The sequence below is a fragment of the Triplophysa rosa genome, linkage group LG6 (assembly GCF_024868665.1).
Source record: "Triplophysa rosa linkage group LG6, Trosa_1v2, whole genome shotgun sequence".
NCBI lineage: Eukaryota > Metazoa > Chordata > Actinopteri > Cypriniformes > Nemacheilidae > Triplophysa > Triplophysa rosa.
Genome location: NC_079895.1, coordinates 15,446,434 through 15,462,776, shown reverse-complemented (window position 1 = coordinate 15,462,776; position 16,343 = coordinate 15,446,434). Strand labels below are relative to the sequence as shown.

The window sequence follows — 16,343 nt, the reverse complement described above, 5'->3', positions numbered from 1 at the left end:
ACCATTTGCTGATGTGTCCTTAAGTACATGTCACACAACAGAGGGGCAGGGGGAGATTTGCAGTGTATGGGCAGATCCAAAGAATAGTCAAATTGACCGCTACATGAAACATCGGTCTTGATCACTTTGTGTGATGCGGATTTGGTTTCACTGTTGTCTATAGCAAATGTGGATGGACGTTTGACCAGGTTCAATGAAACGTCTTACATGTTCAGTTTGCTCTCAGGCTGACATCACGTTCTGTTCAGGTTTTACATATGCCACATATGATCATGGTTGTGCTATGATCAGCTCTAGATGCATTCACACTCTTGTGATGGGTTACATGTAATATGCAGTTTTCAGGTGCTGAATTTGATTGCATTGACTTTTGGAGTAATGATTCAAAGAAGGAGACTTTCTTAGAAGAGAAGAGGCTTATAAATCACTCATTTAGTGTGGTTCATTTCCTCTACTCTTCAACAGACATAAAGCCACAGTGTGTGTGTGTATGCGACATTGCCTGTGTGATCCTGTCATCTGTGCTGGTGTGACTGAAAGAAAGTTAATGAGTGTGTAAAGGATAACAATGTTCTGCAGGAATTTACTAAAGCTTGGCCTTGTTGTAACCTTTACTGCTGACCTCAAGGCTTTACTGCTGACCCAGTTTGTTTTTTAGTCTCGGAAATAAAAATCACACATCTGATGTCTTCACTGCAAAAACAAACTTTTTACTTTGTATTTTTGTCTTGTTTTGGATTTGGATTTGGATTCAATTTATTGTCATTGCACATGTACAAGTACAAGGCAACGAAATGTGACCTCTGCATTTAACCCATCCAGAGAGTAGTGAACACACATACCCCCGGAGCAGTGGGCAGCTATCACTACAGCGCCCGGGGAGCAAGTAGGGGTAAGGTGCCTTGCTCAAGGGCACCTCAGTTGTTACCCGCCGGCCCTGGGAATCGAACCGGCAACCTTCTGGTCATGAGTCCGACTCTCTAACCATTAGGCCACAACTGCCCCCATTTGTGTTTTGCATTACAAATATCTAAAAATTCTTAAATCACGACTTGACCAAGAAAGTGACCTAATGTATTAAAAATTAGTTTAATACAACTTGAATTAAGTCCTGAATAAAGAGGTAAAGCCAGTATTCTAATTAAATCCCGTCTGATAGGGGTCCCCACCAAGAGATGTTTTTATGGGGGGACCAAAAATTACTTTAAAAATCTTTAAAATATATATTTGATACTACTTTTTAGTAAAAAATATTGACAATACTAAATATATTATTCTTCATTCAGTTCTATGCAACAGAATCATATTTTTTAACCAAGTATCCAAATAATAATACCCTAAATTATTATCAAAGATGTGCCAAACCAGTACATGACATCATGCGCTTACATTTTTAAAGAGACATGATAAGTCACCTAAAAACAGACGTACTAGTTATTGTAAATAATTATTCTTATTGCACAAATTTCAGATTTAACTTTTTTTTTTCTAAAATAAATGTATCCGAGGGAACCCCTATTTTTTACTTCTTATAGGGAGTCCCTAATTCCTTATGAGGGGTCCTTGATCCCCCTCAATTCGAGCACTGGGTAAAACTCAAATTTAATTTCTTATTTTAAATGCAAAAAAAGGCTTTTATGCCTTTAATGATAGAGTACAGTGGAGAGTAGACAGAAAGGCATTGGGAGAAGATAGGGGAGCAGGGCCAGCAAAGGACCGCTGAGACGGGAATCGAACCCGGGTCACCATGAGCGCAATGACTATATGTGTTGGCGCACTAACCACAAGGCTGTTGTCGCCGACATAGTTTATTTTTAAGTTTATTGGCAAAGATGCTTCTTTTAAATGGGCCATTTCATGAAAATCAGACTTTTTCCATGTTTAAGTGCTATAATCGAGTCTCTGGTGCATCTACCAACTCAGAAAACGTGAAAAATGACAATCCAGTAACTTTGTTTACGTGAGCCTATCTCTGCAAGCCTGCGAGAAAACGAGCCGTTCAGATTTCACTCCCCTTCTGACGTAGGTAGCCGTTCTTATTATAATATTACCGCCCCTTTTTGTGAACGTGTCCACCCATGGTGCTGCCGCCATTTTTGTTTTTGCAAGCGACATATGTGAATTTGTTTCCGACACCATGGCAAAAGTAAGCAAAGCAGAGCAAAGCTCTGAATAGAACTAAGTGTTCTGTTGTTGGCTGCACAGACCAGCACAGAACACTGTTCCCAGCCTCACAGGAGACAAGAGAGCAATGGATTTATTTTGTTTTCAATGGAAATCCTCCACACTAAACAAGGCAAAGCTGCAAGTAAAGACATTGTAAGTATTTTTTAAGTAAGACCTCAGGTATGGGAGGCAAATCCTGCCAAATTTAAATAAATAAATTAAACGATGAAAATTAAAAACCATCCAACCAACCAAAAAACATCTAATACCTACAACACTTATAAGTGCAGGCCTGTGTCACCGCGCCGTGGGACAAAAAAAAAAACATTTGAATGAATTAATAGTGCTGTGCGTATTAGATGCTTTTTGGTATGACAGCTGAACTTCAAGGAATTTAAACAGGCGCATCATTTAAAACATGCATTTATAACATAGTGCAGCACTTCGTATAACGATTGGCTCATAATCATAATGAATGAAGTACGCGGGGCTGATTTAAACACATATGAGCCGCTCTTGTGATACCATAAGCGAATTGGTCTGCGCACCGCGCGCTTGAGGTTAAACACATCTTATCAACCTCATACCGAACATTACGATGGATTCTATTGTGCTGAGAAAGATCGCTTTGTTTATGTTTTCTTAAAAGCAGTCACAGTGTAATGATGATAGCGTGCTCGGGTGCGGATGGTAATGTACAGTGTAAGAGCAGGTCAGCGGCGGAGTGGGGACAATCGCGCTCCGGCATGTTTCAGGGCACGCTAGAGATACGGGCTCTCCTATGCTTTAGTTTGTTCGTCTGTTAACTTATCAGAGATGCAGTACACCACACAACAACTTTCGGTATTGCACCAGGCACAGTCATCGTCATCATTACAAAGCGCTAAGGCCAAGCGCCTGACAAGGTCTACACACGTTCGTTCGAATAAACGGATATGACGTTTTTTGTGGGCGTTCCCAGTAATGCAGACGCTCGTCCACACCCACTAATTAACATGTAATTTGCATGACCGTGAACAAGTAAAAGAAAACGAAAATGAAATAAAAGAGAAGAGAAAATAAAATAAAATGAAAATCAAAGTTTACATATTAATTTGAATTGTGTCAGTATTATTGCGTGAACATTAATAAAACCTTTGTAAAAAATGTTTTTACAATTTATTTTTCACATTTGCCTTTTCATTTTCATATTGGCAGTCTTGCCTCGAGATTTTAGTGAAAATGAAATGTCAAATCACCAATTGTATTTTCTTTTTCAATTTGACAGGGACAACGCATTGTCAGTGTAAAAATGAAAATGAAAATAAAATAATTTCATTTTATTTTTCATTTTGGCACATATTGTGCACGCAGTTGTGTATAATGAAATTGCTAATCTGGTTTTCATTTTCATCGTTTAATTTATTTATTTAAATTTGGCAGGATTTGCCTCCCATACTCAGGGACCTGCAGCAACTTAAAAGTAGGTAAAATGTTGCTGTGAAACGTTTGTCCCTTCACTTATAGAAAGCAGTGTGCATGGTTTGTAAACACGCGACGGGTTTTGTCATGGGTACTTTCACTTATTGAAAGCAGTGTGTATGGTTTGTAAATACACGACGGGTTTGTCATGTGTACTTTTGCATATAGATAACGTGACGCGTTTGTTAGGAGTCCGTTCGCTTATAGACATACCTGTCAACATTCCCGTTAGAATCTCCCGTTTTTCACACCCATCTCCCGCCACCCTTCCGTTTTGTTATTTCACCCGTGAAACTGGGGACGCGATCGCGCGTCTCACCCCCGAAAGCTGCTGTGACCGGTGTTCTGGCGAATTGTGCTACCCTGTCGAATTTTGCTACCTCCATACCAAACAGGAATAACCCCTCCCCCAACCCAATCACAATAGCAAATTTTGATGGGTAGCATAAATCGACAGAACACCGGACCAACAGGGACCGGAGCACCTTCGCGAATGGCCCCGGGGGAAAGGTATGCTTATAGAAAACAATGTGTTTGATGTTCAAAGACACAGTGTTTCTCATTCGCTTTTTGTGACCCTTCTTTCGTGGGTAACGTTACTTTCACTTATAGAAAGCAGTGTGTATGGTTTGTAAATATGCGACCGTTTTGTCATGTGTACTTTCGCATAAAGAAAACGTGACGCCTGTGTTAGGAGTCTGTTCACTTATAGAAAACAATGTGTTTGGTGTTTTAAGACGAGACACAGCGTTTGTCATTCGCTTTATGTGACCCTTATTTCTTGTTTTGTCGATGGAAGCACAGGCTCACAGCACTGGCTGCGTTTTCTGCTGGAAAGGGGGCGGAGACTAGCAGCTCATTTGCACTTAAAGAGACACACACCAAAACAGTGCGTTTCTCCTCTCATGCAAAACTGGGCAATTAGAGCATGGTATAATAAAAGATCTGAGGAGAATTTTGAGCTGAAACTTCACAGACACATTCTGTGGACTCCTAAGATTTACGTATATTACATTTGTGTAAAAGTAGAAAAAATCTCTCCTTTAAGCATTTATATTTTTCTTTCAGAAACAAGTAAATGTATCTTGAATAAAAATGTTTAGATACAAAACAAGACAAAAATACTTTGGAAGAAGATTATCTGCAGTGTTGCAAGGTTAAGCGAATGGAGATTTAGCTTGAGTGACAGATTCTTCTACTGAAAGAAAAACAGCAGTAATCTGACATAAGCCTTTTTAGAGTTTCACTGATACAAGTAATGTCACAAACAGACAGAGTCTGAGATTTTAGAATGAACGCTTGAACTCATTTAAAAAACAAATGAAACAAATTCAATCTCTCTTTTTCTTTCTCACACATTGATTTCTTCCGCTTTTGCTAAACAGATCTGAGCGACCAGCTTCTAGAGGTGGTAGGTTTGGAGGGAGCTATCGAGATGGGTCAGATCTACACGGGTCTCAAGAGTGCTGGAAGGCGCCTTGCACAGTGTTCAAGTGTCACCATCAGGTCAGTAGCTGTGCCCTTGCACACACATGCACTCACACACATTGACCGAGGGGTCAGTTTTTGTTCAGCTCATAGATAAACACACCAACTTCCTGTATAGCTCTGAAACGTCTCTCACCCTCAGTAGGGCACTCTCTCTCGGCCACAGCGGACAATAAATCAGACCTTTGACCTTTGCCAGCAGCTTTCTGAGAAGCTCTTAGCGGTGAATAATGATGTTTGTAGTATGTCCTGACTTATGCTAATGAACTGCTGGAGACTCATCAGGTCTGAGGTGCCACTCATGTTTGTGTTGCTCTGACCCGACTCGCTCCATAAAACCTTCATAATGACCCTAACAGTTAACACTAAATTGAATGGAGCTGGTTATTCACAGGTCTCGCTGTCAAATAATCACATGTTTATAGGACTAGCCGCATAATACTTTCCAAAATGTGCATTAATAGAGCATTCATCGTCGTCATTCTCCCATGCCGTGTTGTTTTAACTTGTAGTGCCTTCTGTGAAAAGACTAAACTAACTTTTGGTGTATGTGTGTATGAGCTTTTCAGTGTGTGCGAGTCTGTTAGTTTAAAGAGTAAGGGGGCCGGATGGGTACAGAGTGTTGGGAACAAAAGATGCAGTGTTGTAGAGCAGCCTCGTGCCTATGGCCTGGTCGGTGACCCAACCCCTGACGGCTCTGTCTGTGTCTCTCTGCTTACAGGACGTCCCGGCTGCTGCCCATGCAGATTGATGGTGAACCGTGGATGCAGCCTCCGTGCACGGTCAGCTGATTTTGCCTTGCTTTCATTTGCAATGTTTGGAACAGAAACACAGGTTCTTTCATGACCCACACCTGCCTGAGTAAAATCAAGCACTGTGACAAGAGTAATGTTTCAGTTGCAAGACGTTATTGTGAAAATAAAGATGTTTATGGTTCGAATAATATTGGAGCTTTAACATTTTACTTTTACTGCAAAATTTTTTACAATTTAAAAGCAGCAATAATTCAAATGATGATTAAATCAAAATAAAAAAGTGTGTTATAAGCGGGGAATGTATCTAAATGTGTAATCACTGCTTGGATTTTGATGTTTGGATTGCTGTACAGTTAAAGGAATAATTCACCCAGATAAGGAAAACTCTTATCAATCATTTTCACACCCTGAAGCATCTCAGAACCTTCTTTTACTCTCTTGAACGCAAACAATTAATTTTATACTCTTATATTCAAGATGCTGCTGAGCCTTCAAAAAGCACAAATATGTATTATAGAATGAATCCAATTGACTACAATGGGGTAATAAATGTCTTCTGAATCGAAATGATCAGTTTTTGAAAGAAAAAATTTATAATTCAAGCTTTTTGAGTCATTGATATGTTGCGTTTCATGGTAACAGACATACCAGCACTATAGATGGGTTCAGCGACAACAACATAAACAAACGCTACACGACAAAAACATAACTTCAAGTAGACTTGAAGACTTTGGGCCAGGCGCATGTGTAACCGGTCCTACTCGCCCCGCGCGGGCCTCGAACTGGCGTCAGTCCGGATGGGAGACGGGCGCTCTAATGAAGAGGCTAAAGACCACAGTCTCTAGCATCTGTCGCTAGAGCGTTTTTGTTGGTCGGGGAGTGAGGTTTACACACTGCACAGCTCTTCACTAGCTGGCCTCTGTTACACTCACCTCCCTAAACCTCACTCCCATCCGGGTCACGGCACCAATGTAAAGGATCCTACTCGCCCCACGCGGGCCTCGAACCGGCGTCGGTCCGGATGGGAGACGGGCACTCTAACGAGGAGGCTAAAGTGCGTCTCTGTTGGTCGGGGAGTGAGGTTTACACACTGCACAGCTCTTCACTAGCTGGCCTCCGTTACACATGCGTCCAATGAAACCATCTATAAATTCAATTATTTTGAAAATCTTTTGAATCTCATTGGTTCGCGCATGTCTCATGACTAGTTGTCAACACACTACCATGGATATGCAAGAGAATTTTCATATTTGGGTGAACTATACCTTTAAGAAAACTATGTCAGATTGTGGTCGTCTCTACAATCTGGAACCAGCCTGCAGCATAGAGAATTGTACAAATTGTGTTTCATTCTTCGAGCACATTTGTGCCGTTACACGATTTGCATAATTGAATTTGTGAAACGGGTGCTAAATAGCACTATCAACGGGTGAAATAAATTCATTCTGAATTTCTCTCGTAAAAGGTATTAGAATAGGAGTTTGAATCTGCCTTCTCAAATCTTCCATCCACTCTGTTCACAACAGGGCCAAAAGACTTCGTACAAAGACAATTCAGATCTCTCCGCTCTTAAACATTCTCAAGAGCATCAAGTCTGACACACCCAACCCTCCATAGCTGCAAATTGCCTCCTCTGGTCTGTCGGAGCTTTGTACATTCATCCTTCCCAGCGAGCAGCCTGTTAATTAAAACACTGTCATGTCACACCCTGCCATTGACTGATTATGTCATTAAGAAAGGGGAATAAACATGCAGGTTTCCATCTGCACATAACTCCAACACAATGTCCTCTGCTATATATACATCTCCATCAGCACAAGCAGGGCTCTATAAAAAGTGTGCCGCTGCGCCTCTAGTTCTCTCTAATTTGCCCAACAGTGCAGAGGGGAATATTAGATGTTATTTCAGTTTCAAGGTCAGCTCGGTTTTGTGCCTGTTAATCTGCACATGTGTGACTTCTGTCAGCTCATTTGCTGAATGTGATGGAGAACAGTGTCATGGGCTTAAAGCAGCGAGGAATTAACAACCAGAAGGATTTAACCAACTGTTCAGATTTGCTTTCTTCACATAACTCATGTAAGCTTGGTTCTGAAATCATAGTGAGCCGCCTGCTTCTAAGGCGGCATCCTGACAATGTCAAAACACATACGTGAACAATTTGGAGTTTGATGTTAGCAGGTTCCTTAGCTAATGACACTGTCATCTATAAGCATAAAAATATACACTCCACACATTCATTTCCACTTTTAAAGAAATTGAAACTATTATTTAGTGACACTGTTTGAGTGTTTTTTCACTCTCTCTTTGTTTTCTCTTTTGTTTTCTAGACCCTAACAATGCCTAGCAACTAGATGAAACAGTGTCCACCTAGTAACCACCTAAAACACCTTAGCAATACCCAGCATCAAGCTTATAGACCCTAACAACACCTAGAAACAAGATAAAACACCCTAGAAACCAGCTAAACCAGCTTAGCAACACCTAGCAACAAGCTTATGAACCCTAACAACCAGATGAAGCACCCTAGTAACCACCTTAAACACATTAAAAACACCTAGCAACAAGTTTATAGACTCTAGTAATGACTACACCAGCTACAATTCTATAAACATGTAAGCATTATGCAAATTATGCTAAATTACACTAGCATCCTGCGAAAACATGCTAGAATCATTTTTAATTATGCTAGCATTCTGTTAAAACATGTAAGCATAATTATAATATTGGGGTCTGACTTGGCAAACACCACTTCCCTTAAAAACAAAAATATTTAGAAATTTTCTGGAAAATGCAATATGCAAAAAAATAATTTCTTTACGTTAGAACCAAGTGTTTATGTTTGATTATTGAAAGATTTATTAAAAATGTTTCTATATATTTTCAAATAAATGATTTAATATATTGACAGTTAATATATAGGAAAATGTATTTTCTTTGCGTAAGGGTCACATTGTACTAGACATGTGCCCAGTTAACCGCGGTTACCACCAAATCCTGCTGAAACCGAGCTGGCTGCGATAATGCAAGGTATCGTTTATTTTATTGATGCTTAGCTTGTCCGTGAAGCACGTCTCTGGGATCAGTAGAAATGCTGCTCGATCTAAAAGCAGTGCGAGTTTGAGTCGCTTATAACATTTGAAAAAGCAACACCCGTCAAACATGATCATTATAAATATACTTTATTATCATAAAAATACGTGAGGACGCTTGAGTAACAGTGATAAAACATGTCCTTAGGCATTTCCTACTACTACGTGTGTCATGGTCTTCTTCTGCAGTGCGTATTTTGAGTTTCTGCACGAGAGCGCCCTCTGGCTTTCGGATGCAGCAGCATTTTACCGTACTTCACTGACAAGTTGTGCATAAATCACGTGATATATATTTTCGGTTAACAGGGCATATGTCTACTTGTACCCATCTATTTTTTCATTTTGTCTTCTCCACAAGGATACATGTAATGCTAATTTAGATATGACGTACTTTAGCAAACAGAATAGTAAAGGTACCTTTCAAATGGTTGAAACTGTCTCAATTGCATCTTATTAGCTTTTGAAACATAGAAATTGACTTTGGGAAATAATCTTGGCTTCTTTCCTGTCACTCTTGCAGATACGGATCACACATAAGAACCAGGTGCCCATGCTGCTGGGACCACCACAGAAAACACCGTTCTTCTTCTTTAAGAAAAGAAACAGAAGTCGGGACTAGATATGAGACTCCAAAAATCACCCACCCTTCTACAATCATGCAAACACGCGCCAACATCTCCACCTTCCTCAGCCTCTTCTTTGTCTTTGGGTGTTGGGGACCCAACGAAAAAGGCTGCAGACCTTCACCTTTGGAACAACAATAAAACAGTGTAATGGGCCTTTTGTGGGCAATGGACTCCATCTACCAACATGGGCTGATCTTCTCAGTCTGGACCAGTTGAACGGATTCTCCGTGGGTGTAATGACCACTTCCTGTGTCTTATCGTTAAGAATGTCTGCATGACCTGTAAGCTAGGATTCGATTTCAATTTCCCTCCTTACCAGTAGGCCACTGCCTTTGGATTACACTGTGTCCTCTCCCTTCTTATGAGGCTCATCAGAAGATACTGCCAGTTTCAGAGAAAGAGAGAGAGAGATTGCAAACGAAGACCAGAAGAACAAGAGCAAGGCAGAGTAGAGTGAAAAGTCGGAGAGGCTTTTTCAACTGTATAGAGAAGGACAACAGAGAGAAACTCTGGCACGATAATAATCTTAAAATAAGGGTGGGTGGAATAAGCCCAGGTTTAGCCTAGAAGGACCATGAAGCAAACTTTCCACATGAAGGGGCTGTACTGAATTATAGATCAGTGCATGCAAACAGTCATTCCAGAGCTACTCCAAGGCCCTACAACAAGACACCACTAAACAGAAGAAACAGCAATCTTATCCATTATGAAGATGTTTCTGAAGGTCCATGGGTGATGACAAGTCAAACTGAGCTAAAAATTATTCAACATTTCACTTTTTGTAGTTTGCCTAAGGCGTTTTTGGTGTTCATCCTGAGGCCTCAAAACTGACCAGAGCAATATAATTGGCTGGATTTTTTAATCCCATAATGCAGCGCTACATGCTCAATTTACTCCCTTTCCACAGAAATGTTGTTGATGCTCAGCCAGTGGACATTATAAAGCTCCATCAGAACCGTCCCGCATTTCCACTGACTTGATGATGTAACTGACCACGTTACTACATAACCACAACCAAACATGCCACATCACTCATAAATTGTATAATATATAGTATTTATAATGTGATGTTTGTTTATAGAAAAAATAATTGAAGCAACAACACACACAGGAACTTTATGGGCTCTATCATACACTTGGCGCAATGCGGCGCCAGGCACGATGCAAGTGTCTTTTGCTAGTTTCAGCTCGAGCGGTTGTTTAAATAGCAAATGCATTTGCGCCCATATGCGCGCCCATGGCGTGCTGGTCTGAAAACGAGGTAACCTACCATATTTTGACAAGCACCGAGGTCCTGTGATAATATTAGTCTCGTGCGAATCGGCATCTCATTTATTTGGCAGGCTCATTTATCCTTTTTCAAGGTTTTGTCCACCGTTTGTTATTTCTCATGGAAACTCTCGTAACATTTGAGACCCACGATCACAAAATCAATTTACTGATTTGCAGATAAAATCATTCCACATAAAGTAAAGAACATTCTGTGAAAATATAACCTTGATATCTTTAATATTGACTGAGTAAGGCCATGTCAAACTTGAAATAAGAGTAAAATTTATGGTTGAAATCAAACTTTGATGCTGCTAATCTCATAAGACTTTAGGCTGGATTTCAGAGACAGGGATACGTATTTAAAACTGACTTCAGTCTTAAAATTGGATTCTTAAATTCTTGGATGTTGTTGGGTTCAAGGCTACTGACCAGATTCACGCGATGGATACATGCGGAGCGGTTCAAGACAGGCCATCAGCACCCTTTTAGTGGAAAAGGGGCAAGTGTGAATACCTTCTACGTTGAAAGAGCCCTTTAATTTGTGAATCTGTGTTCTGAAGACAATTTTGTACCAATTACCAATTATTATCCATATGGCATTTTCTCGTTTTGCAAAAACGGTGTCCTCTAAAAGGTTTGCAATTCAATGAATGCCAAATCAAATCAAACATGGTGCCATTACGTTTTAAGTGCAAAATACTTCTGTATGATTCTCCCTGACATGTTTTAACCTGCCATATTTCATTCAATCTTGTTTCTCCTACTAACCTATAATAATAATATATGGAAAATGCGATTTGACATGATCACCCGTTACTGGAGACCGATCTGAGAAAAGCGAGTCCTTGCGCTGTGGCTTGGAGCATCTCCATCCTCCGCGGGCTGTAATGGATCCAGCACTGGTATTAACACTGAGTTCTGTGGTCCTCTCTCACAACAAGCTGCTGCAGTGAGGGTTGATTTACTGCTGCATGGACGGAGCCTAAATTTAACTTCCTATTTCAGGGAGTGTCTATCATGTGAAACACTACTCCCGATTGCAGCATGAAACATCAGATTTCGATTTCAGGTCGACGGTCAAAAGGGAGCAAAAGCGGCCCAGGAAATATGAAAAGTTAAAAGTTGCTTATCCTAGGAACAGTGACACCATGATCCAAAAGTGTAATGGAAGAACATAATTTAGCAACAAAAACTGAGCTTTTTTATATTTATTCTGTATAAAAGGGCCCATATACTGATAAATTATCTAAAATAAAGATGCCCACTATGTATCAGTATTTATATATTTAAAGAGCCTTGTTTGCATATAGAACTGTGTTTAAAGGTATAACGTAGAGGTCAGAGGTAGCATCAGACGATAGGAGTGATACCGAAAGCGTTACATGATTGACTGTAGCCATCAGGCATAACCCCAATATAGCTCAACACAGTGATCATTACCTGCAAGTGCCGTGTGATGTTGGGTGAGAAGATGGAGCAATTGCCCATGCCAAAATCTGTGTTGGAATTGTATATATTTTACCAATACAGAACTAGGGTCTTATCTTGTCATGGAGTAAGGTTTTGAAACTGATCTCAGTTCAGCTCTGGGAGAATTGCAGTCTCTGAGCGTCTCGCAGATGGTTGAGCTCTTCTCAGAGTTTGCAGGTTAATGTCCCTTTAAAGAACACTGAACCGCAGAAGCTACACCAGTGTCCTAAACATGACCATCTCTCCATATGACCACAGGGATGAGTGAAGGTCACATCCAGTTTATCATGAATAGAGCACCATTGTTTCTGTGGTCTTTGGACAGATGGTTTAGACAGTCTGGCGGTTTGGTTAAGAGTGCATGTTTACAACTACTTTTCATTTTACGGTTTAGAATGATTGGAAACAGTCATGTATGCATAGATTTTGTTTATATTTTATCTAAAGTTTGACCATGCCTGCTGAAACAAAGACATCTGCCTGAAGAGACCACGCTGATTGTTGCCGTTTTATTAGTTCACACTAATAAGTATATTTTTTTACCCACAATGCCCTAAGTATCTATCCACTGTACTTTTTTCTTATGATCTGTTAGTAGCATGTTCATTGTAAATGTACCTCTGTGGATGTTCTTTGTTATGTTCTGTATTTTGTAGGCAGAGGTTTGGCACCCATATTGAATGCTGATCAATAGACAACTGAGGAATGTCATTTCAGAATCTATCGATGTCACCTTTTGTGTTGTTTCTGTCAAAATAAATAACTGATAGCCTTAACTACCAATACAAACTAGCATTTTGCCTGGAGCAAAGTAAGACTTGCAATACGAGCCACTGAAAATCAACCAAAACTGAAACAAGAGGTCAACATCTGTTTTGCTGTGTTGCAATAATTCATTGCTATCAATGTCATCATACCTGCCTACTCACTTTTAGTAGAAAAGGGATGAAAGTGAAATACCTGGATGATGATTTATGGACTGCATATTATTTTTGATATCGTCAGATTTTTTTAAGCTCTTCTAAGGCTGTGATTACTGATTCTTCTCATCACTGTCTCATTTCTCATAACAGTGATGTGATTTTATCTGTAAAAACATGCTGCCTCTTGGGACCAAATCAGGAAGAGTTTTAAGAATTGTGAGCTTTATTATTGAAAAAAAAACAAATTTGTCAATTAACTCAAATTTATATTAACCTAAAGCTGAATTGTGTGATTTCTTTGCCACTAGAAATTGCAATGAGAACAATCTGATTGGCCAATGAAATACATCGTCCCGCCAAAAACTTCTTAAAGGGGTAGTTTACCCAAAATGAACATTCTGCCATCATTTACTCACCCTCTTTTCATTCCAAACCTGTATGACTGTCTTCTTCAGACCACAAAAGAAGATCTTTCAAAGAATGTTGGTAACCAAAAAACGGCGGTGCGCATTCACTTCGATTGTATGGACCTAAACCAATGGGAGTGAATGGCTCCCGCTGTTGTTCGGTTACCAGCATTCTTTAAAATATCTTCTTTTGTGTTCTGCAGAAGAAAGAAAGTCATACAAGTTTTAAATGACAAGTGGGGAGTAAAGGATGAATTTTCAAAGCTGTTCAACATAAAATGGCTTATTCATGGTTGTCTCAGCACATTAATACAGAGATAGTATTTTTGGACATTGACAAACTGACACACTTCAGTGTTGAGAAATCCGACAGAACAGATGCCCTCATGTCTTACCTGTCTCTTAGAGACAGCATGATTTCTCTCAGTGTAACTCTATTCTTAGCTGGGACAGATGAACAGTATGGAGCGGCACTGATGCGTAGAGTCCATATCAACCCTGAATGTGATGTTTTACACGCATGTATAACTCTCTGTCTTATTCCTGCCTTAGGGTTAATGTGGTTTGTAGCAGTCCATCCGTGTGGTAGGCATAAAAAATTCAAGGACAAAGTCAGATTCGTGTATAGAGATCGGGCCAGAGGGCGAGACTTCATAGAGCCCGGTTAGCCTCTGTTACTCTGTTTCTTGTCAGCTGTTGGCATACGTGTTGATGGACAAAAGAGTTTTATTGAATAAAAGGAGAGACTAAAGCTCTGTGTCTGTGTTGGTCATTGTCGAATGAGATGCTTTTTCACGTCCAGCCAAGGCGCCTACAGTATGCTGACACCATCTTTTACTCATCGTGATTAAAGATCAGTTTACACAATAAATCACATACGTTAGTGCTTCTGGGTTAATTATATGAGGTTCTCGGGGGGAAAAGACTGTGCGCTCTTACAGAAAAGAAGGTGCTACGAGTTCTTCACACCGATGCCATAGAATAACTACTTTTGGTTCTCCAAAGAACCATGTGAATAGTTCAGATGCAAATGCCGCTGAAATGGTTATTTTTTTCAGACTGAGGTTTATATTAAAATGTATTTTACTTTAATGGCAAAGAAAACATATTCATATTCCATTAAAGACAAGTTACTGGACCAAAACATAGGAGCTTGATAAATACGCTAATATTAGAAGAAAATTTAAACAGCCATTCTTCATGTACTCAGGGTTTTTATAAGAATCATTTATATTTTTTATAATCAAAAGAACTTTTGTCCAATCCAAAAAAAAACATTTTGTGATACAGAAAGGTTGTTTGGGTGTTCTATACGGGACCATTCAGCCAAAAATGTTTTTTTATGGCATTGTAAAGCACCTTTGCAGGGCCTTATAATTAGAGTCACACAAAACTGAGATGCCTTTTCTCCACCTAGCAAGCTCAAATCTGACTGGCTGATTTTACACAACTTCGGAGGGTAATTTAAGCAAGTTTATGTACTAAGTCGCAAGCTAAAGCTGTAAAGTGTTATTTTGATTGGTTAAAAACAAGCAAAAACCAGTTATTGAGCAAATAAGTAAAAATTCAGTTTAAAACAGTTTTCTTTAGCCTGAATTGTCAGGAACGAGAGAGAGACTCGATTGCAGGTTAACAGTTTATTGAAACAGCAAGGCAATAGAACGTAATCACAGCACTGGGTACGCCAGACACCCAGGAGTTATAAGGTGGACAGGAAGACCAGGCTGATGACCAACGGAAGACCAAAGTCGTCAAAGCTGACTGCGAGGCCAACTGGGAAACCCATTTTATATGGCAGCGCCAGCAGAGGAATGGACGACTGGTCAGGAGCAGTGAGTCACGGTCAACACTGTGATGGCAGAAGAGTGGTTAGCAGACCCGGGGGCCGAGAACAGAGCTAGGAGAGGTGGCAAGGCTGTGCTGGAAGGCCTGTGGAGCTGGGGAAACTGGAAGCCAGGGTCAGTGGGGTGAGGCTGGAGGGCAAACGGAAAACAAAAGAAAAGGGGGAAAAATAACAACGAGACAGAGTGAGGCCTAGTGAGGCCTAGTCTTTGTTTAAAAAAAAACCCAGAGTCCACACGAAAACGCAAAAACACGCTAACTTTATGGAGATGCAGATTTCATTTTCCAACAGGACTTGGCACCTGCACACAGTGCCAAAGCTACCAGTACCTGGTTTAAGGACCATGGTATCCCTGTTCTTAATTGGCCAGCAAACTCGCCTGACCTTTACCCCATAGAAAATCTATGGGGTATTGTGAAGAGGAAGATGCGATATGTCAGACCCAACAATGCAGAAGAGCTGAAGGCCACTATCAGAGCAACCTGGTCTTTCATAACACCTGAGCAGTGCCACAGACTGATCGACTCCATGCCACGCCGCATTGCTGCAGTAATTCAGGCAAAAGGAGCCCCAACTAAGTATTGAGTGCTGTACATGCTCATACTTTTCATGTTCATACTTTTCAGTTGCCAAGATTTCTAAAAATCCTTTCTTTGTATTGGTCTTAAGTAATATTCTAATTTTCTGAGATACTGAATTTGGGATTTTCATTAGTTGTCAGTTATAATCATCAAATTAAAAGAAATAAACATTTTAAATATATCAGTCTGTGTGTAATGAATGAATATAATATACAAGTTTCACTTTTTGAATGGAATTAGTGAAATAAATCAACTTTTTGAT

At 40.0% G+C, this 16,343-nt stretch overlaps 1 protein-coding gene across 5 annotated transcripts in view; it reads left to right on the top strand.

The window, feature by feature from the left end:
- The window catches only part of LOC130556098 (diacylglycerol kinase beta), a 185,581-nt gene extending 170,639 nt beyond the window's left edge, over positions 1-14,942 (top strand). For 4 of the 5 annotated variants that reach the window (XM_057336794.1, XM_057336795.1, XM_057336796.1 and 1 more), the window contains 3 exons: positions 5,013-5,133; positions 5,837-5,897; positions 9,480-14,551. In XM_057336794.1, coding sequence (XP_057192777.1) covers positions 5,013-5,133; positions 5,837-5,897; positions 9,480-9,578 — 281 coding nt within the window. In that variant the 3' untranslated portion in view covers positions 9,579-14,551. Of the gene's footprint in view, positions 1-5,012; positions 5,134-5,836; positions 5,898-9,479 lie in introns of all 5 variants that reach the window. The other variant, XM_057336793.1, reaches the window with a different exon arrangement.
- The last annotated feature ends 1,401 nt before the right edge of the window (positions 14,943-16,343 follow it).